Here is a 21,549-nt window from a genome sequence, read left to right as displayed (position 1 = left end):
TATCAAGTTTCGCAAATGATTGTGTCAATCAAGGATGCGAATAAAAATTCTTGTAATACCATTCGCTTTAGTTAAAGGTAAAACAAAAGCAAAAGGCATTCAAGTTCGAGCTTTAAATGGCACCGAACACTGAATCAATGAATGAATGAGCACTGCAATTAAAGACTTCATTAGACAAGCTATTGTGAAGCCAATTTAGGTGCGGTTATGTGACTGTAATTTTAATTAACCATTTTACAATATATGTATATACAAAATATATATGTATTTATACAATCTATATATATATAGATAGATATTTAATTCTCTATTTTCTCTATTCTCTATTTGCAGGTAAGTCAAGTATAGAACATACTTAAGAATCAAGTCAGATATGGATTCCGACTGGTAGTCGTAGTCCATGTTGGAGGCAACCTGTTGTGGATTGGAATTATATGTTTGTGTGTCACACATATGTTAAGGCAGCGGCAAAAGGGGCAAAGAGAGAAGGCTAAAAATGAGAAGATGAAGGAGTTGTACATACAAGAAGGAAGAGTAGTAGTCATTGGAGTTGCCTAACCTGTCGATGGATATTGGTTAGCCAATTGGACTAGCTAGGTACATATGTGTGTCGTCGCCGTCATCGTCGTCTTCGTCGTTGTCGTCGTCGTCGTTGCCGCCGTTGAGGAATCATCGCAAGAGTCGTTGGCTGTGGCCATAAATTATGTCGTCGTTGTTGTTGTTGTTGTTGCAGTTATTCTGTTGGTGTTTCTGGTTACCTCTACTCAACTCCAACTCCAACTCTAAAGTTGCCTCCAATCATCATCCATAGTTAGGTGCACATCAAAAATTTATAGGTCAGTAGTGGCAACAAATTGCCAAGTATTTCTACTTCAATCGAGATGATCATAATGATGATGTCCACCATCGTCGTCATCATCATCATCATCATCATCAGCAGCAGCATCCTCATCATCGTCATGATCATTGTAGATGAGAGACTTTTTGGACTTGGAACTTCAATTCTCTTGTCTTCAGTTTTAAAAAGGCACCCCCCCACTCAAAAAAAAGAAACACCAGCAACTAAAAATACTGACCCAGTCTAACAATCGTTCGTACGCCAAGCCAACAACCACCAACCACCAGCTTATGACAATCGATTTGCAATGGGAAAGCTTCAACTTTAGAAGGCCTGAAGGCCTTCACTTGGATTTCATTTATAACAAGTGACCAGCGGATCAGGCTAACCATTTCCCCAACTGTCTCCTCAAACTCTGAACTCTTTCTTTCCCCTCTCTTCACCTTTCAACGATATCTCTTGTCTCTTTGTCTCTGTTGTTGTTGTTGGTGTTGTCGCTTGTGGCTTTTCTTGTTACAGTTTTTAACAGAGTCGAGTTGTTCCAATATTTTTTTGCATTTGACATTCAAACGGTTTAGTGTTGTGTGTGTTTTTTTTGTCTTCTCTGTTTTTTATACCCTTGCAAAAAGGGTATATTAATTTTGGTCAGAAGTGTGCAACGCATAGAACGAAGCATCTCCGACCATACAAAGTATATATATTCTTGATCAGCACGACGAGACGAGTTCAACTAGCCATGTCCGTCCGTCCGTCCGTCCGTCCGTCTGGATCAACGCAAACTCCTCCTAGACCGTAAGAGCTACAGAGCTGAAATTTTGCACGTAGGCTTGTATATACTGCAGGCGTTGTATATCTCGGATTCAGCCGGATCGGACCACTATATCATATAGCTCCCATACAAACCCCAAAGTCACGAACAGTGACTTTTCTCAATAACTTCGTTATTTTCTATGCTATTATCGTGAAACTTAATATTAGAGAGTTTACTACGCCTATAAGCGACTATGCTAAATTTGATCAAGATCGGGTGACTATATAATATAGCTCCCATACAAACGGCCAAGTCACGAACAGTGACTTTCTCAATACCTTCGTTATTTTCTGAGCTATTGTCGTGAAACTTAATATTAGAGAGTTTACTACGCCTATAAGCGACTATGCTAAATTTGATCAAGATCGGGTGACTATATAATATAGCTCCCATACAAACGGCCAAGTCACGAACAGTGACTTTCTCAATACCTTCGTTATTTTCTGAGCTATTGTCGTGAAACTTAATATTAGAGAGTTCACTACGCCTATAAGCGACTATGCCAAATTTGATCAAGATCAGGTGACTATATCATATAGTTCCCATAGGAACGATTGGTCGAAAACAGTGACTTTTGTAAATAACTTCGTTACTTTTAACACGATTGCTTTTAAATTAAACATTTCTTAATTTAATATATATGTTAATGACTGTGCCGAATTTGATAAAGATCGGGTGACTATATCATATAGCTCCCATAGGAACGATCGGTGGAGAACAGTGACTTTGATCAATATCTTCGTTATTTCCTATGATTGTAGGCCTTTCTTTCTCAAGCTTAAGCCTTTTTAGATGGCTAATAGGTAAGGATAGAGTTACCAAAAAGTTGCAAGGGTATACAAACTTTGACGCGGTCGAAGTTAGCCCCGGCCCTCTGGTTTTTTTTTTTTTTTTTTCTTCGTCGTCTAGTTCCAAAACGGTTTTCCTTTAAGCCATTGTCTTGGGAAAATCGTAAATGACAGCAAGTTGTATTACAAACACAAAGACAAAAAAAAAGTAGAAACAATTGTGGTTTTTCGGTGGTCTTTCGGCTAATTAGTTGCACCCAAGATGTCAAAGTCAAAGCAAAGACACTGTCTCCTAATCGCCGAGTCATTGGCATTAGAAAGAAAAACTAAACAAGAAGCAAAAATGGGCAATGAATTTCCATTTTGACAACTGAATAAAGTAAGGAATTTCCTTGTGTTCGAATTTCAATTAGGTGAAACAGATTGCACAGAAGCGCAGACGTTGACAAGTTGATTGGCAATGCTTTCTTTTCTCCAATCCAAAACAATGGAGTTTGGAGTGGAATGGCATAAATAATATCCATAAATATTAATAAATAGTTCTTTCTATGATGGACTCTCTAATTATTTCGATTTGAAATGAAATCCCAAAGACATTTTTACTTAATGATAATGAACATTTCGTTTGAAACTTGGTAAATGTGAAAGGATGTTTGAAGAGAACTACTCACCTTATTATCCTTATTGCTATTGGCTGCCAATTTCTGTTGGTAATACTCCTCCCGGGCATGTGTATTGAGGCTATCAATCAAAGCTGAGGCATTCACATGACCATCATAGACCATGGAATCCTGCTGTTGTTGTTGTTGTTGCTGCTGGTTGCTGTAGGTGGTGGCTGCAACTCCGGCAGCTCCTGCTGCAGCGGCAGAAGAGGAAGATGCTGCTGCCACACTCAATGGAATATTCGCCTGAGGTGTTCGGGTATATAACTGTTCGATGGGCAAGGATGGTGTGGCAGATGATGCTGGATTTGTGGCACCCGAAGACAATGATGCAGTGCCTCCTCCGCCACCACCAGCAGCTGGTGATGTTACCTTCTGTTGTTGCTTGGTGGCTTGCTGGGCGATTTTCTGTTGCAACTTTTGCTTTTGAATGGCAGCTGTTGTGCTGGTGCTGGAGCTGGTGCTAGCTGTGCTGGGTTTGGAATTGGCTGCTGCCAAAGCAGCGGCAGGACGTTGTCCACCACGTTTAAGGGCCGCTGTTACCTTGTGACCAAAGGGTCGTTTGGTGGCTCGATTCTTTAGCTTGCCCATGTGAGTGGTTAATGTGCGCTGCTGGCTGCCAGCTGTTGCTGCTGACGATGATGATGAGGCGGATGTCGTAGCCGTACTTGGAGGATCTGCATCGGCAGCTGTGATTGCTGCAATATTATTATTCGAACGGGCGGCCACAAACTGATCATCTTCCTCATCTTCCGTTGATGAGGTTATTGCAGAATCGGTTAATGTGTCCACACTAAATGTCGAAGATTCTTCAGTTTCGTCTTCAGCCGTTTCATCGCTCTGTTTGGTGGCCTCCGATTCGGCAGTGGTAGGTTGTGGTATGCTGGTCGTCTCCTGGCTATCCCGGTTAGTTCCTGCCAAATTCAAATCTGTTGTCGTGGGTATATCCTCTTTCATTAGCATCGTTTGAGCTGTTACGGCTGCCTGCTGTATGGCCGCCTGTTCGTTCATTGTATTTTGCAATTCCAGCAAGGTAGTTTCATCTAGCAGAAGGGTGGGATCGGTTTCCGTTTCCGTTGAACCTGTGGGCGGTAGAGTACTCTGCTCCATTTCCGTTTCAGCTTCGGTCTCTTGTGTGGTCTTACTTCTTGCCGATGAGCTGGACGAACTGGCTGCCTCCTGTTGGATTAGCTGCTGCTCTTCGATATCCAACGACTCCTTAAGCCTGGCCACACGCTCCACGATTCTCGCAAGCATATCCTTTTGCTGTTCGGGTAGATTTTTCGTATCCAATTCCAAGAGGCGATCATATTTTTTCATATTCCTCTTCACCGTCTCAATGTCTGCCCGGGTTTTCGATGCCGGTGGAGTCAGGGTTGGCGCCTCATTGACAAAGTATGTCCTAGCACGACGATTGCTATAGCCGACCAACTCAATGACGCCCGGATATTCGGCGTTGCTTAAACTAAAGCAGCAACAACAACACAACAAGAATATTGTTGTAACTGCCAGAAATGCCAGCGAATAGCTCCGCATCGTTGTTTTGTGGGCTAACACTCAACTAGAATTTGCGCACCGGGTGTAAATTGTAAATTTGAGGATTTTCTGCTTTTCGACTTTTTATTTTTTGGTTTTATTTGGTTTATTCACACAATTCACGTTTAGGAGGTTGTTTGTCCCGCTCTCTCTCTCTCTTTCTAGTCGTATTAATGTCAACTAACTGTAACTTCACTTCAAGTCCCACTCCCAGTTTCTTTTTCGTACTCAAAACAAAAAAAAAAAAAAAAAAAAATGTCCAAGGAGTCCCACTGTTTTTTTTCGGTTCTTGTGTTTTTTATATTTTTTTATTATTTTTATTTGTTTTTTTTTTTTTTTTTTTGCACTGTCGTTTTTCTGCTGTGGTTGTATATTTTGTTTGCTGCTTTGTTTTTTTACACACAATACTCACAGCGTTTACGATCCGCAGACTTCTAATATCAAAGTACAAATGTTCCAGGCCAACGAGTTGCAGCGTCTTTTAAAAATTTTCTCCCAACCAACCAGCCAACCAACCGACTAACCCATCATCATCATCTGCAACTTCTCTTCTTTCACCAAGTTCACGGCCAGGCCGGATCAGTGATGCTCATTATTTTGTTTCTCTAAAAAAAGCTAGATATTAAAAAACGCTAAAAAGCTTGGCTAATCGAAAATAATTTAGGTAGTCTATGCATAAGAGAATCTAATTATTTAATTGGACATTTTCAACATAGAAAGCTTTTAAAGGGTTGACTATTTTAAAGGTCTGCACTAAAGTGACATCTTGTGTTGTCATTCAGATAAAATTAGTAAGGAAAAATTCAAGTTGATTAACTGAAATAATATTTTTCTTCTTCTTTTTCCACTTTATCAATCAAATGTTCCATAAATTTGTTTTTGTTGATTCGTCTTACATGATATAATGTTCAATTCTATTCAAAATATGCTAGTTTTCTTTTAATGTAGCCAGAAAATGGATCAGCACTTTCTAAGCCCAGAGACCGGTTTGAAGCCGAACATGTTGCAGAGCTTAAAAGAGAGTTAAACACTCTCTTGCTCTGGCAGTCAACATGTTGTCAAGCTTAGCAAAATGTTGCCAAGCTTAAAATGTTGTAAATCTTTGTTGAAAATGACGACAAATAAATGCTTTTAATTAGCAACATGTTGTGTTGGGCTTGCCTTGGCCTAGGCACACGTTTAGCTACATAAATATATAAGTATGTACATATATAAATATGTACTACATAGAGACTATTCAATTAGTCATTCCACGCACACACACACACACACACACACAAAAGCATAACACACCTGACATTTTTCTAATTCTCAACAATTCGGCCAGATTCTACAACGACTTTGCTTTCGCTTCAATGTCAACTTGCTGCATTTAAACTGTCATCGATTTGGACGACTAACACCTTGGACTATCTAAAGAAAATGTTTAATCTCTCCATTTCACTCACTCTTTGGTTTCTCTCCTAGCTTTTTTCTTTCTGTCTGTCTCTTTCAATTTAGTTAAATACTTTAAGGATATTAAGTATAATTTGTTGTTAGTTTTCTTAATTGCTAGATACCTTTTCATTAAAGACAGGGTAGATGTATTTCTGCGATGCCAAATAAAAAGTATTTTCAGAAAGATTAAAATTAACTCAATTAGGCTGTTGTTGTAGGCTAAGCCAGCCGCATTATGAATTTATGTCTTAATGAAGAAATTTAAAAAATATTCAAAGATTGGCCAACTGTGTTAACTGAAAGTAGAAAGAATTAGACTAATTCTCATTGTTTTGAATATGATGTTTTCTATCAGTGATCTATTGGCTGAATAGCAGGGACGTGCCCTAATGAAGGAAATTTATATTCTTGTGTGCTGCTCTTCGTTATGGGATACTCCGTTCGCCTAATAAAACAATAAGAAACCTCCAAGCAAATACGGCTCCAAGTATGAGAGAGTACAAGGCAATAAAAGCAACTGAGCGTTAATTAAAAAACTAGCCATAGATCAATGCACCTGATAGATGCGGGAAATGTTTGTTCTCTCTGCACCACTCCACCACATGCCTCTCCTCTTGGGTTGTTGCCATGAATCTAGCGCTGTTGCTGCACAAAATTTGCCCGCTGGCAAATGTGTCTATAATTTGTGAGAAAATGAACTTTTTTTAGGGTCTCTCCCCCTACTAATTGAGCTCAAATTCGCCCCAAGGCGTTTACTAAAACAAAAAATATAAGTAAAATAAAAGAGAGAGAAAGGAAACGGCAAGAGAGAGAGAGAGAGGGTAGCGAATGTTGACAAGGCTAAAGGCTTTGCTTCATTAGCATATGGAAACGGGTTATAGAAAAGATCAAGAAATGTGACTTGACACACATAAAAGGCGTTTATAATGATTATGGCATAAAAATATGTTAAAAAGAAGACTGTAACTGCAACTGCCGGCAACTGTTACCTCCTTTTTGCCAGTTGAGTGGGTGCTGGTCATGTTGCGTGGCTAAATGTTGCTAGAACGGCAGCAGCCATAGTAATAGCAACAGCAACATTTGGGGCCAACTTTCTTCTGTCTGTCTTATCTTTTATGCATATGCAACAGGCAAAAAGGCAGCGGCGGTGGCGTCGTCTGCATTCTTTTTTTGTTTTCGTTTTGGCCTGGCCATAAAAATATGCAACCCAACTGCAACTGCAACTACAACAGCAACAGCAACAACGACGGCGACAGCGACAGCAACGACGATCATCTCTAAAGTACAAGCAGCATCTAGCAAGCAAAGTAACTAGCAAACAGCAACCAGCTATAGCTTAGACTTAGCACTAGCAACTCTTGAACTTTACTAGGCACTGGAAAATGCTTTTTGCCCTTTTTTTTTCTCCTCTGCTCTATAGTGGTGGTGCTGCTGCTGCCTTTTTAGTTTTTTATTTTGTCCATGCTTTTTCTTTGCCTCAGAAGAAGACGCCGCACGAAGTTGCTGCTGTTCAAGTGCCAATGGCAATCTTCTTATTTTATTCCTCTTTATTGCCATCTCTTTTTCTCTCGGTTTGTTGCTGCCGCTGCTGCTGCTGCTGCAGTTGCTGTGGTTTGTAGTTTATTTCTCTTTGGTTTGATCTTTTGGTCTTTGGCGGTAATTTTTCCTCAACTTTGGATTCTTTTTTTCTCCTTTGCTGGTTTTTGTCTTTATTTTTATTCTAATAGTGATCTTGATAGGAAAAATAGCTTACTCTCTATCTAGGTATATCTCTCTCTCCAGCTGTTTCCCTCTCGCTCCCTCTCAGTCTCTGGTATTCTTTCCTAATGCTCTCCCCGAAATTAATTTGAATTATTAGCTTGATTATTGGTTATGGACTTTATTTCAGAGTGTTCACTGTTCATGGCAAAAATGTAGTGATAAGCATGAAGAAAGCAGCTTTAGTTCTTACATTGGCAACAACAATTGCTTGTACGGCAGCAACATGGCAACAATTGCTGTTAAGCCTGACTACAATTACCAATTGTTGTTGCTGTTAGCTGGTCACATTTAAATTTATTAAAACTGCATTCAACTGCTAACGGAGATGTTGCTGTAGTTGGCTGCGACTGTTGCTGCTGTTGCTGTTGGAATGTTGGTGGCGCCATTTTCCTTGCAATTTGATGCCATTTGTCATTTGCTTAATTGTGCCCAAGTTGTTCTTGGTTGAATTTCCTGCCTCCTGCATTAACCGTTTCTAATTGTGGTCAAGCACGCAAAAGGAGCAGTTGCATCTGATGGCAGTTGTAGTTGCCATTGCCATTGCCATTGCCAGCCCCCCATCTCTACCCAAGTTGCATTTAGTTACAATTAATCAAATTGTCGCTATGTCTATTGGCTGTTTATGACATATGATGGCGCCTTGGGGCGCTCATTAGCTAAGATTTCCTACCCATTCCTACAGCCACTTCTACTCCTATTTATACACTAAAAACCTACTCCTTCATTATTCACTCCTTTTAGTTAGTCTTCTGTTTTTTTTTTTTTTTGGTTTATTTTATTAAGAATATATATTTTCTCAAGGCAATTGGCCCGCTACTAGCTGCAGGTCATGAGGGTTCTTCTGGTTGGTTTTTTTTTTTGTTTTGTTTTGTTTTTCGGCTTGTTAATGTTCCCCTTTTGGGTCTTAATACCGTTGCATATGCGATTGCTTAACCAAGTTACTGCCCAGTCTATCCATCTATCTGTCTGTCTGTCTGTGAGTCTGTCTGTCACAGGTTCGTTGACTTGAGTTTGGGTGTTGAAACAATCAAGTCCCGTCCAGTTGACGTGACGCTACTATTGCATAATCTTTTTAGTAGGCACCACCACCACCACCACCACCTAGAGCAGCAGCAGCACCACCACCACCACCACCATCATCATCACCAGCAGTCAGACAGCTCTCTCTTTCTCTCTCTCTCTGTCTTTCTTTCTTTCTATGGCAGTGTATAGTAATTACCCAGCGACTGCAAATTGATTTTGAAATGCTTAAAAGTCAGCAATTTTCGGTGGCTAGATGAGGATGTGTTGCAGTTGCATAGAGGATCGCCCAGCTCACTTTCTAGGTCATCAACAATATGCTATGGCTTGATGAGACTTCTCGATGCCAGCTGGTGATGGAGTTAAAATTCTTTTCCCAAATTGATTCTAGTACCGGCAATCAGCTGGTTGAATGTTTAGCTAAATGATTACTTCATGGAGATCACTAACTAAGATTTTTCCCCAAGCAACAGCTGCCAGTTGCAATTGAAGTTACAGCATTGCATATGCTAAATTTCTAGCTAATATAACAGTCAGACAAGTATCTCGACGATTGCCTATTGATTTTAGAGTTCTAACCATCAGTGATGAGAATCTCTAGCTAGTTGCCAATTCCATTTATTTGTTTTAGCTTATATGGATCATAAATAATTTTTATCTTTTCTTTTATTAATGCTAAAGAATAATGAATGGAATCGATTAACCTAACCATATGAAATTCAAGAAAACTATTCACCTAGCTTGATTCGGTTTACCCATATGATCATCATATATTTATTTCACTTATTTCTCAATTTTTTTTCTCTTCTTCTTCTTCGTCTCTTTCTGCATTTGTGAGTTCTGTAAGTTCTCTTGCCATGTGAAAGCTACCAAACTTGTATTTTATCTCAATGAAATTTATATATGATGTCCATTAGATAAGCCGCCTCCTGCTGTAGCTAGGCTGGCCTAGGTGCTAGGTGCTAGGCGAACCAGTTCGTCGTCTGGATATTCCTCTTATACGTATGTATATATATATATGTATATATTTCTGTGTATATAAATATATATTGAAAAAAGAAGGAGGAGAAGAACCCCCCACGACTAATTGCTGCATCTCATTTCCATTTATCGTTCCGTCCCTCCAAATGAATTACAAGCACTAAAAACAAATTAAAAATTGTGGCAAATGTGAGGAAGAATAAACATTTCATGCTGCAACGGCAACGGCAACGGCAGCAACAGGTTGCAGACTTTACCTCAATCTTTACCCTCCTCATTGTCGTCTCTTTTCATATTAAGTTTCTAATTTAATGTCATGCGTTTGCCAGAGATTCGCAATTCGCGTGTTTTTCGTTCCTTTTGGCTTATCTTTACTTGGTTTGCCAAATGCAATTAAATGTGTGTCGTGCCACCAACTGATGCCACAAACTGCATCTGCAGCAACAACAATTGTTACTGGCAATGGCATACAATAATTGTGCCAAATGAATTTGTAATTATGCATTTGGTTTGTGTCTTTTGGCATGCCAACTTAAAGCCATGAACATGAACTCCAGCTCTCCAGCCCCATCTTTAGTTGCAGCTCCAGCACCAGCACCAGCTTCAGCTCCTCGCCTTCAATTGGCCTGATCAGACTAGCCGGTTTCTGTTGTGTTTGTCTTGGGTCTTGCCTGTTTGTTTGTTATTGCTGCTGTTGTTGTTGTTGTTGTTGTGAGTGACATCACACACCAAGTCATTGTCAACATTGTCAGGCCTCTGGCCATGACATTACACAAACCAAAAAAAAAAAAAAAAAACAGTAGCAAACTGACAAAATTTAATTAAAGCGCATGACAACACACAAAAAAAAAAAAAAAAAAAAAACAATAAAACAACTCACTAAAAGCGTTGAAAAAAAATTCTATGAAAAATGTTTAGAAAAACGACGACAAGACCGAAAATTAATGACTTTGATAGGCTAGAAGATTAGATACTCTATAAGGATTAGAAGGACACAGTAAAATGACCAACAAAAAGTTTTTAAAAATATTTGAAATTCAGCTTTAGAGAGGTTTCAATTTTGCTTTAGAACTTTATTTTATATTGTTGAGAAAGCTTTTGCCAATTTGTCTAGAATCCATTATCTATTTTCAAGTGGGAAACTGAATTAGAAACAGAATTAGATAAATAGATCCGAATTCGTATTACTTATCAACCCGACAATAACTACTTATGTATGCAGTTTTGCAGTAGTTCAATTGGGGTCACCTTTTAGCTTAGTAATTAACTAATTTGGCAGCAGCTTCAAATCTGGTTATCATCCTAGGCTTAAAGATCAGATAATGCACAATGACTGATGAATTCACTCATTAATCATTTCAATGTCTAGGAATCTTTTATGGTCGCTTTCATAGTGACTAAATACCTAGAGCATTCCGTGAGTTATTTTACCTCTTAGTAGAAAGAACCTATTAAAGGGTATTCCAGTATAAAGAAAATGCCGACGATAAAGTTACGCAGTCTTTTGTTGTTGTTTTTGCTGTTTGATGACTTTGACACTTTGCTTCATACGCGAAGTATTTGGCAAAAAAAAAGAAAAAAATAGAAAAACGAAGGAAGGCATTCAGGCAGGCAGACAGCTCTGGAACTACTTCACACGAAGCCAATTAAATGGCAACACGTTACAGAACATGGACCATCATCATCATCATCATCGTCGTCGTCGTCGTCATCATCATCATTATTATCATTATCATCGTCATCATCAGGGGCATCATCAGCATCGTCATCATCCTTCTCGTCAAGCAATAGAATTCCCCAAGTGAGTGTGAAAAAATGGGTCAATGATGGCTTAAATTGTGGCCAGATAGAAGAAGGTTCAGTTGAAGATTTTGTGATGATGGGGTATAAGGTAAGTAAGGTAAGGCAAGGTATGTTAGGTTTGTGGGTGGGGCAGGAGAAATGTTTTGAGGTGTGTGGGGGTCCACTGACATTTGATCGCACCTGGGTTATATACTCCTTGCACTACAGATGATTGCTGATTGGTATCTCTCTAGCTCGGTATTGGTATTGGAAACTTTGTACTAACTTATGCGGTTTTATTGGCAAACATTTGATTTATGATCCTCTGTGTGGGCAGAAAATGTGTTGATATTTCAACTGCGGTCGGGTTATTGAGATGTATCCACCATCAGCTCTCAAGATGAGCAGATCGATGTAGATGAAGTTTGGTGAGCGGAAGCGGTATCATGGAAATGCAGATGGAGTTCGAGTCAAAGCCGAAGCAAGAGCCTGGAGCTGGGGTTGCGAATGGCTACAATTTGTCTAATGTGCCAATTTGATTGCTGACTTCTTCTAGCAAATGGCAAATCAGCTGCTGAGATTGGTAACTGATGATGTTTTACCTCTCTCACTTGCTCTTCTTTAAAGTAAAGTAAAAATTGGGCATATTAGTTTTTAAATAATGGCATATTTAGTTATAAATAAGTTATAAATTTAGTAGAGCTAAAAGAAATTTAATATCTTTCAAATAAGGGAAGAGATTATTAGACATTTTATTATTTTAGGGCATTTTGAAAGTCGTTTAGAGAAACCCTTAAAGATTTTTAACTATATCAATGACAAGCGACGACGAAAGAGGAGGCCCTATAATTTCCCTCTTACTCGACTATCTCCATCTCTTTCGCTCTTTCTCTATTTATCGTTTGTGAGGCTCACTTGTCCCATTTATTTATTTTGTTTAAATTTAATTCACGATTTTCTATCGAACAAAAGAGACGACCGACGGCCGTCGGAGGGAAAGGAATCGAGATGGCTTTAGTATGGAAAATTTCCCCCTTTCAATGACTGCAATTTTTCTTCTTCTTAACAAGGCAGACACACAACACACACACACACATACACATACCACTAAAATGAACTTTTCCTTCTTTCTTTTCTTTCTCTCCTTTTGATTTTACTCTTTCTATTTCCATATCAATGTGTTTGTTGTTGTTATCTTGCTTACTTTCCGATTTTCCGAAAATTTTCTTTCGTACTTAACCGCAATAATTTCTGCTCATTTGAGTGTCGTGGAAATGAGTTAAAGTCTCGCCACTTGGCAGCATATCGCATCTTTGTAATGTGAGCATTACTTATTTCCATTTCCATTTTCCATTTTTTTTCTTCCCTCTCTCTCTCTCTCTATTTCTTGTTGTTGTCTTTTACCATTTTCCTCTTATTTTTGCCGCCGCCAAACAGTAGACGCGCAAAGAAGACGACTCTTTGCTTAATTCATTAATTTCCCACACCAACAATCCAACCAACAGCAGCAACAACAGCAACAACAAAAACAGCAGCAACATCAACATCAGCAACAGTCACCAAATGTAATTTCCAATGTGAAACCGTTGAAAGTTATCACCTTCCAGACCGTGTGTGGTGATAGTGATAGAGAGAGGGTAGCAAAAGCGGGAAAATTAAGTGGTTCCTGTGCCATTCTAAACAGTTATCCAACATGAAAAACAAAACAAAAAACCGAGCCTAATTATGACATTTTTTATAATTTGGTATAACAAACCAAAATTTCAACCAAATTGCTTTCGCTTCTTGGTAAGACGTTTATGGCAGCACACAGTCATTTCGTCTTAACCAGAATCACTTTTCAACCCAAGGGTCATTCTAATACGCTCTTTAACTTTTTAGTTTAACATATTTGCATGTAAAAAAGAGATAGTTTCAGTATTAAACAAAATTATAAAAAGAAACATTTCACAAAGTTCAAAAACATATCACAAAGTAAAATCAGAAAAACAAAACATTATATTTCGAAAAATAATATTCTTTAATTTCCATTCATTATAATTGACCAAAAAGCTAATGGCTTAATGCGCCAGTTGGAACTGTGCGTTTTCACTTTATTTCAATGTTACTTAATTTTTTAGTTGAAGCATTGAGCAAAGAAGCTGAAACGTGGATTTATGGGACACTTTTTGTTGTTGTTGTTGTTGGGCATGACAGTTAGCTTTGGGTAGAGAACTGAGAGAACTAAACCTAAAAAAACTGGGTTAGTTGCAGCTGACCGACCAAACCAATCGAAAAGGTGTCAAACGTTATGACCCACAACGACATCTACATCTACAGACATACAACATACAACAAACAGGCAACAGCAATATCTTGTTGGCCTTTTGTTTGGGCCTTATCTTTTGTACGCAAGTCGTTGAGGCATTTGCATTTTGTTTATAAAGTTATTTTAACTCTTTTGGCCTCTTGGTTCTTCTCACTGTTCTCGATTTTTTTCTTTCCTAAAGAAGAATATGCTAAACGAAATTTCCAATCATAATTCAAGCATTCTTATGTTAACTAGAAAATTGCTAGATATATTTACAAGTATATATACCTATATCAAAAATATACACCATACCATTCGTTCGTGCATGTATGAAGAAAGTGTTTTTCCTGTCCTCATTTTGGGAAACTATTCAAATTCAGTTAGAGCAAAAGTAACAGAGAAAACGAGAGAGAGAGAGGGAGAGTATAGATACTCGTGGCTATGTGTAGGTACATCGTCTCATTGCTTGTAAAAATGTTCGCATATTTATCATATTTCATGATTTTCCTTTTTACTTTTTTCTATTTTCGCATCGGTTTGAACTTCATCCCACGCTCTTAATTACCCTCAGACTTCATCTCAAACTTCCATCTGCAACTCTGACTCTGAAGCCATCTTCGTCTCTATAGTTTAGACTCAGGCACTTGGGTTTTCCATCTTCTTCAATCTGTGAAAATTTTTGGTCGACATGGCAGTTGTTGTTGCCGTTGTTGTTGTATTTGTGCCTGTTTTCAGTTGGCATTGTTGGCTCTTTTGTTAGTGTCCTTCTTAAATTTGTCGTCTCTTTTATTCTGCGACTGCGGTTTTCCATTTCTAATAATATCTTAAATAGCATTAAATTGATTTAAAAAGTGACAGCAAACAGCAAAAGAACACACACACACAGTCACAAATATTTTGTTAATTATGGCCAATGGTCTTAATGTGAAAAGTTTTCTAAAAAAGGCTTATTGATTCCTATTTATCAAACGGATTAAACTGAGAAAATGTTCATAAAACAAATGACCTTCTCTCCGCCTCTTCTGACGCTCTCATTGATTGTAAAGACATTTATCTTTGGATTAGAGACTAGAAAATTTATATTTTCCCAGCCCAACAATGAAAATTAGAGAAAAACAATTTGGAAAGCGTTAGCAACACATTATTTAACTGAAACTACCTAAAACCAACTAATGAGACCATCTTAAATAATTACACATGTTCTTTCTCTCTTTTTATTAATTCATTCTTCTAATTTTCTAATATAAAGCAACAGAGATTAAGTTTAATAAATAGTTCGACGTGTAATATAATGTTTAGCTTTGAAAATTTAAAAAGAAAAAATTTCTGTTGACGTTTTGGTTTTGTATTGAATATTTAGATATCAAATTCCGGATAAATAATAGAGTTCAATCTGTCAACATCAACTAGATCTGTCATTTTGCCATTTCGCAGCCAGTCAGTCATCCAGACCACACACACACACATACATATACACACGCGCAAAGATGACTGTAAGACATGCAAGCTCTCTAAGAAGGGGAGAAGGAGAGATTCATTAAAAATGTATTTAAAAAGTTGGTTTATTTATGAGGCAAAGTTGCAGCAGCTAAGCAATGCTCGGGTTGACAACTTAATGCAATTATTTTGATGCATTTGCATTAAATTATTGAAGCATTTTTCTGGGTACCAAGAAGATGTCGCCTTCATTTTTTTGTTCATTGTTTGCGGCAGCTTCATTAAATGCAATACACCAAACCAAACCACCTACTATAAAGCTACTCCATGTCAATCTCCGGCCTTTCGTCACATAAGGCTGTCAGACAGATAGTCAGTCAGTCAGACAGTCACGGTGGCTCCACAGCAACACCCTCAACTTGGTGGCGGCATTGAAAGTGTTGGCAACTTTGGCAGCAGCATTAACTTTGCCATTGCTTTAACTGATGATGATGATGATGATGTTTTGGTGCTGCTGCCTCCGGACTACGGATGATGAGGCCGATGCCAGATGCCAGTTGCCTGATGGTTATGCTGATGCTGATGCTGCTGTTGCTGTTGCTGTTGCTGATGATGCCTGCCAACGCGTATTCATCATCATTTATGTCAAACAGTGAGCCAAGAGGGTGAGATAGGGTAAAAAGGGGGAACTTTCCTCTACTCCTTCATATGTGAATCGTCGTTTGATTTTCTCTGCTTTTAAATTGTGTTTCCACCTTTTTTTTTGGGGGGTTTTTGCCTGTCAATATATCAATTTGATTTTTTTTTTCGCCAATTTTTTTTTTTGTTGTAGTATTGAAAATGGAAAGTTATGATTTGAATTTTTTTGTTGTTTTGTTTTTTTTTTTTTTCTTTAGATTTTCAAATTCAATTTTCCCTTCATTCTCGCCTCTATTAACTACTCAGCATGACCACTTGGACACGATCTCTTCCAACTGTATGATCAAGTGGCTTTTTTTGTTTGGCTGTTGGCCAAATTGTTCGGTTCATGCCTGAGTAGCAACTCCCTGGGATTCTTCACGTACTTTCTTCCAAAAATTCGCCCATGCTTGAGGGAGGCAACTTGAACTTTGTTTTTTCTTCTTATTTAAATTTCAATTTCCCATGGTCCGTTGCGTCTTTTTAGACATTCGGCCAATTCTTTGAGAAGAAGTAGAAACAACAGTCAACCCGCCGCATTGCCAAATGGAATTCGCATGACCAAAAAAAGAAATAGTTGAAAAAACAGCTAAATAAGTTTTATTTGTTTGTTGTTTGTACTAAATCGTAACGACATTGTCTATACCCATTAGCTGAAATGAGTCCAAAACAGGGTCGACGATACAAAGGATGCCAATGATGCTCTAAAGATTCTAAAAGATTCATATAGAGTGACTTTACTTCAATTTGGGAATAGAAGATCTTTAAAGATATCAAATTATGAAATCGAATCTCATTTTGTAGCCTTTTCTGCAGCGTGCTCAACATATACTCGATCCCTAGCTAACCCAATAGGGTATCATTCGCCCCGTTGGCCCCATTGAATGCTAAATGTGTATGTACCTTTTTTTCTTTTAGTTTGGTTAGTCTGCGTTTTGTTTGTAGATCCCAAGTAAATACTAGCACTAAACAAAATGAGAGAAGAGAGGAAGGAAAGAAGTTGATGGAGAAAATGAGAATGAGTAGAAACAAGTAAATAAATATAGCACACACTTTAAATTGCCATTGTGTGTGCTGATACTTATTTGTGTAGCGAAAGTAAAATTTTAGTGCTAAAAACCCAAAAAAAGTAAAATTCATTTACGCTTACGGAAGTGCTAAATCTCAATTTGAAATTAAAGTTGGCCTTTAGTTGCTTCGAAATCTAACACCGCGACCCTCCACAATCATCCTCATGTGAATCGAATGGAATTCTACAAGTGTTTACAGGGCGGTTGGCTGCAGCTTTGCCTTGTAATGAAACTCAATTACAACATCAAAACGACGACTATGAACTATGTACGATTGTTCGCTCCTCTTCGCCGGATTCGATTAGGAGCGGCCAGCAAAAAAAAAAAAAAAAAAAAAAAGAAAGAAAACAAAGATAAAGTTGCTAAAAACATTTGCTAGCTAAACTCTAAGTAGAGAAAGTACTTTGGGGAGTTGTTGGTCTCTGAGCATGTAAAAGTATCTGAAAGATGCGAATCTGCCTGAGAGGTCAAACCGCTAGCTAACTTTTACCACAGTAAAGCTTTCGATGAGGCACATTTTTGGCTGAATGGCTGCTTTTTTTTGGATTTAAGGGAGCCGCCACCGCTACGTGGATCATGTAAAGATGATCGTCAGCACGATGAAGATGGAGATGATGAAAATGCGCTGATGATGATGATGATGGGTTTTGTAAATATTACAACACATAACTTTGTTGTCTGTTGCATTCGGTTGTCATTTGCATACTTAACACCTTCGAGTGAGTTGAGTAGACGTCAAATTGGAAAAATTCATGTTGAATTTTCATGGCAAAGGCACAATGACGATGGCAAAGGCACTTGAGAGTCGACGACGACGAAGACGACTATGGACCTGAGCTTGGGTTGATGGATGTGCCTCAGTGTCTCTCTTGGTATATGGCCGGGACGCAGGCGCGGGCCCCAAAGTCTCTGGCTGCTAGATGAGATTTGCTTTTGTAATTAGAAAATAATCGAGTGAGGAGAGCTGAACTGAGCTGAGAGGCAGTCCGAGCCATCGCGTCGTCGTTACTTTCAATTTCATTGCATTTGCTTGGCGGCCTCTTGTGCTTTTTTCTCCCCTTCTTCTTCTGTGTGTGTTTTGTGTTATGCATGATTTGTATCTTTTAGGCTTTCTTTTGAAGCCGCACCTTGGCAGCAACTTGGTTGTCTGATGACTCTGCATTGCAGTTTAACTATTACCATTACAATTATTGTTATTGTTATTGTTATTGCCAGCTTTTTTTTTATGGCTTTATTGTTGCAATTTATGGCCGAGATTCGGACCAACTTTGTTATCGCATGCTTAGAAATCCATTAATAATGGTGTCTTTTTTCTTTTCTCTTCTTTTTTGCATATACCATGGTCTATATATGTATATTGTATATAGCTATATACTTTCACTTTACCTGCATAAATCGTTTTTTTGTATAGCCCAAAAAAAATTTGAGAAATTCTTGTGTCTTATGCACTCAACAAGACCACTTAATTCTAACATAATTTGTTCAAAAGCCAAGATTTTCTCTCAATTAACGAATTCCCAGTCTAAGAAGCAAATTATTTCTTTATTTTGATTATTAGAAGAGAGAAAGCAAATCGAAATATTGAAATTTTGTTGAAATTGTTTTGATTTTTGTTTTTCAAAAATTTGGCAATTAATTTCAGAAAAGAAAGAAATAAAGAACGTATATAATTATTCAGCTTGTGAGATAATTAATAAATAATAAGTAGACATTGTAGTGAGAAATATAGTAAACAATTTAAACAATAATAACATTTAACTCTCATAGGAATAATCAGTGGAAAATTCTAAAGTTTATTTACGTCTTATCAACTTTGAAGAACAATAACTTGCACATTCCGGATGACTTTGCTAATAGTGTATATAAATTTTGTTTAGGAAGGAATAATTTGACTTTATTTGACCACTATAAAGTATATATTTGTTTTAATCAGCAGGACTTGAGGTGTTTATAATGTCATGTGAATCAACGCTGCCTTCTGATCGAAGGAAAAACTAATTTTAATAACTCTATTTCTGTAATACGGCTTTAAACATCTGTGCCAAGTTTCAACAAGATGAAAGCACTAGCTCCCAGAGAAGCAATTAGCCAATTATACAACTTTACAATGGTCTGGATTCTAGAAGGAGTCTTAGTAGATCCAAACGATCGGATTGTCGAGACCATTTGGACTCGACTTGTCTAACTAAAGAAGATTGAGAAGGCTTGACCTAAAAATTGATAAGATTAACTTATTTGTTCGAGTGCAATGGTTAATCGTTATTTGTAAACTGATCGAGTGCAGTAATTGCCGTATAATTTATCGGTAATCAGTAGTACTAAAAATACTTAGCATTGATTAATGTCTTATCGCATTAAAATTATCGCATTTTGAACTGGACAGTAAACAAAAAGTACAAGCCAAATTACAAATTGCCTAGCAAATGGCCTAAAATAAGAAAAAAAGTTTCACTTTCTATCGAAATGAAGAAGAAACTACAAACAGATATATAAATAAAAAAAAAAAAAAATAAAAAAAAAAAGACAGGTGAAATCTGTATAGCTTCCTGTTATGATATAGATGAAGTCGAGGAGAAAGGTATATAAAAATCCAAATTAAATATTAAGAATAATTATAGTTGAGAGCGGGGCTTACCTTTTTTTCTTTTCGTATTTTGTATTTTGTAGGTTTTTTTTTTCTGCTTCTTGCTCATTTTGTTCGGTTGATAAGACCTTCCCCACCATTTGCCATAATGTTGCTCAATTAAATTCATGTAGATGCATAAGCACCTCATAATTATGCAGATGTGGTGGAGCCGGAGCTGAAGATGGAGTTGGATATGGAGATGGAGTTGATGCCTGCCTGCCACCCCTTTTCCTCGGACTTTTTCCTCAACATTTCTTTTTTGTTGAATTTGATTGCATGTCAGTTCAGTTCAGCCTCAACCTCGCACAAATCGCTTCTAATTAGTGAGGGGCAAAATGAAGAAATTTGTTGTAACCGAAAAATTTCTTCTTGGATTCTTAGGGTCTTGGGGTTGTTGTTGTTGTTGCTCTCTGCGTTCAGCTCTGTGACCTCTCATGGACATTGTCATGCTGTCTAATTTGTTTGTTGGCTATTTGTTGGCTGTTTGTTAGCTGTTGATTTTAATGATGTGAAAGAAAGTTGTATTTTCTAATGACGCTTATAAATCTTTTTCAACACACACACACACAGAGAGAAGAAAACACAAAAATTATCTGTTAGATGATATACTACCCACCTCGTCCACCCCATTGGACTAGTCACCGTCACCCGCCCTCTCTCTAACTACACAGCATCATGCAAATCTTTGCCAGCGGCTACTCATTGATCCCCAAGCTAATCAATCAATATCTGTTGTCTTCTCAAATGAAGGAACAGTAGCTATTTTTTTCTTTTTTTTTTATGTGTAAATTCGAACAACAAAAGTCATCATAATGGGACAAGTTAACAGCTCTGAAGAAGAGAGCCATGTTATACATACATGCATACATATATGGTAATAATTAACTATCTACCTATCGGATCGAATAGCATTTGGCTAAAACAGTAGCACAATTTTCCATCATACAGCAGCTGAAGACTTTCGCCAAAAAAATTCGGCAAACGAAGCTAATGATCAAAGTGGTGGTGAATCAATGGATGAAATCGATTGTTGTTCGATTAGATATGCTAAGTAGGTGACTGAGTAGTAGGTGGTGGCAAAAACTGAAACTTAATTATGATATTTGCCTCGAGATACAAAAGTAACGATTAATCAGTCAATCGAATTAGTGGAAATCTGCAATACCAATGCCCAATAATTTTCTAATGATGGCAAAGAGATGGTTAAGAAGCTCTCAAAGCATTTGCAAATAATTAGGACTTATAAATTTAAAATCCTGAGCCAGTTTAAAATAGTCATAGAAAACCACAAATGTATTATTTTGCTATTTTGTCTGTCTTGCATAATCGCCTTAATAAAATTAGAATAATGTTTATTTCTGTGATAGAACATTTCGATTGGTAACTATTCGTTAAAAGCAAAGCCTTCCATTTACCACTAAATGTGCTCTTAGCTCTTTTGCTTATACCAATCTTTATTCTTGTGTCTATGGATTCCGTCTCTCCTTATTGTTGTTGTTAACCTGAAACTTTATAGTCACCCACTTTTTGTCTACTTAGCTCCTGGATGAAAATTGTCAACGGTTAACAACTAAAATTGCTTCTTAACCCCAATATCGTTCGAATGGAGTGGAAAGAGAGTGAGTGGTGGAGTGTGGCGAGCGAAGGGAGGGAGTGGAAGAGATTGCTGCTGGCTGGCTGGTTGGCTGACTGACTGACTGAATGAATTATTTTCCTTTCCTACCTAACTATTGCAATTTGTGGCGGCAAATTTCTTGAGTAGGTACGGGTACGAGGTCGAGAGTCTTCCTCTCTGTTCCCCTTCCAAAAACCTAATGAAAAATGTGTCGGCT

At 37.8% G+C, this 21,549-nt stretch overlaps 2 protein-coding genes across 3 annotated transcripts in view; one reads left to right on the top strand and one right to left on the bottom strand.

Annotated features, from left to right (window-relative positions):
• dsx-c73A (doublesex cognate 73A) overlaps positions 1-4,635 on the bottom strand; it is a 28,675-nt gene extending 24,040 nt beyond the window's left edge. Inside the window, exon 1 of the mRNA XM_068292817.1 lies at positions 3,109-4,635. Within this exon, the coding sequence (XP_068148918.1) occupies positions 3,109-4,635 (1,527 nt within the window). The remainder of the gene's footprint in view (positions 1-3,108) is intronic.
• LOC137579391 (elongation factor-like GTPase 1) overlaps positions 1-21,549 on the top strand; it is a 77,639-nt gene that overhangs the window by 27,403 nt on the left and 28,687 nt on the right. The gene's annotated exons all lie outside the window — the stretch shown is intronic.

Source organism: Drosophila tropicalis, unplaced genomic scaffold (assembly GCF_018151085.1).
Source record: "Drosophila tropicalis isolate 14030-0801.00 unplaced genomic scaffold, ASM1815108v1 contig_694, whole genome shotgun sequence".
Lineage (NCBI taxonomy): Eukaryota > Metazoa > Arthropoda > Insecta > Diptera > Drosophilidae > Drosophila > Drosophila tropicalis.
Note: the sequence above shows the minus strand (reverse complement) of the source record. Positions and strands in the feature narration are given on the sequence as shown.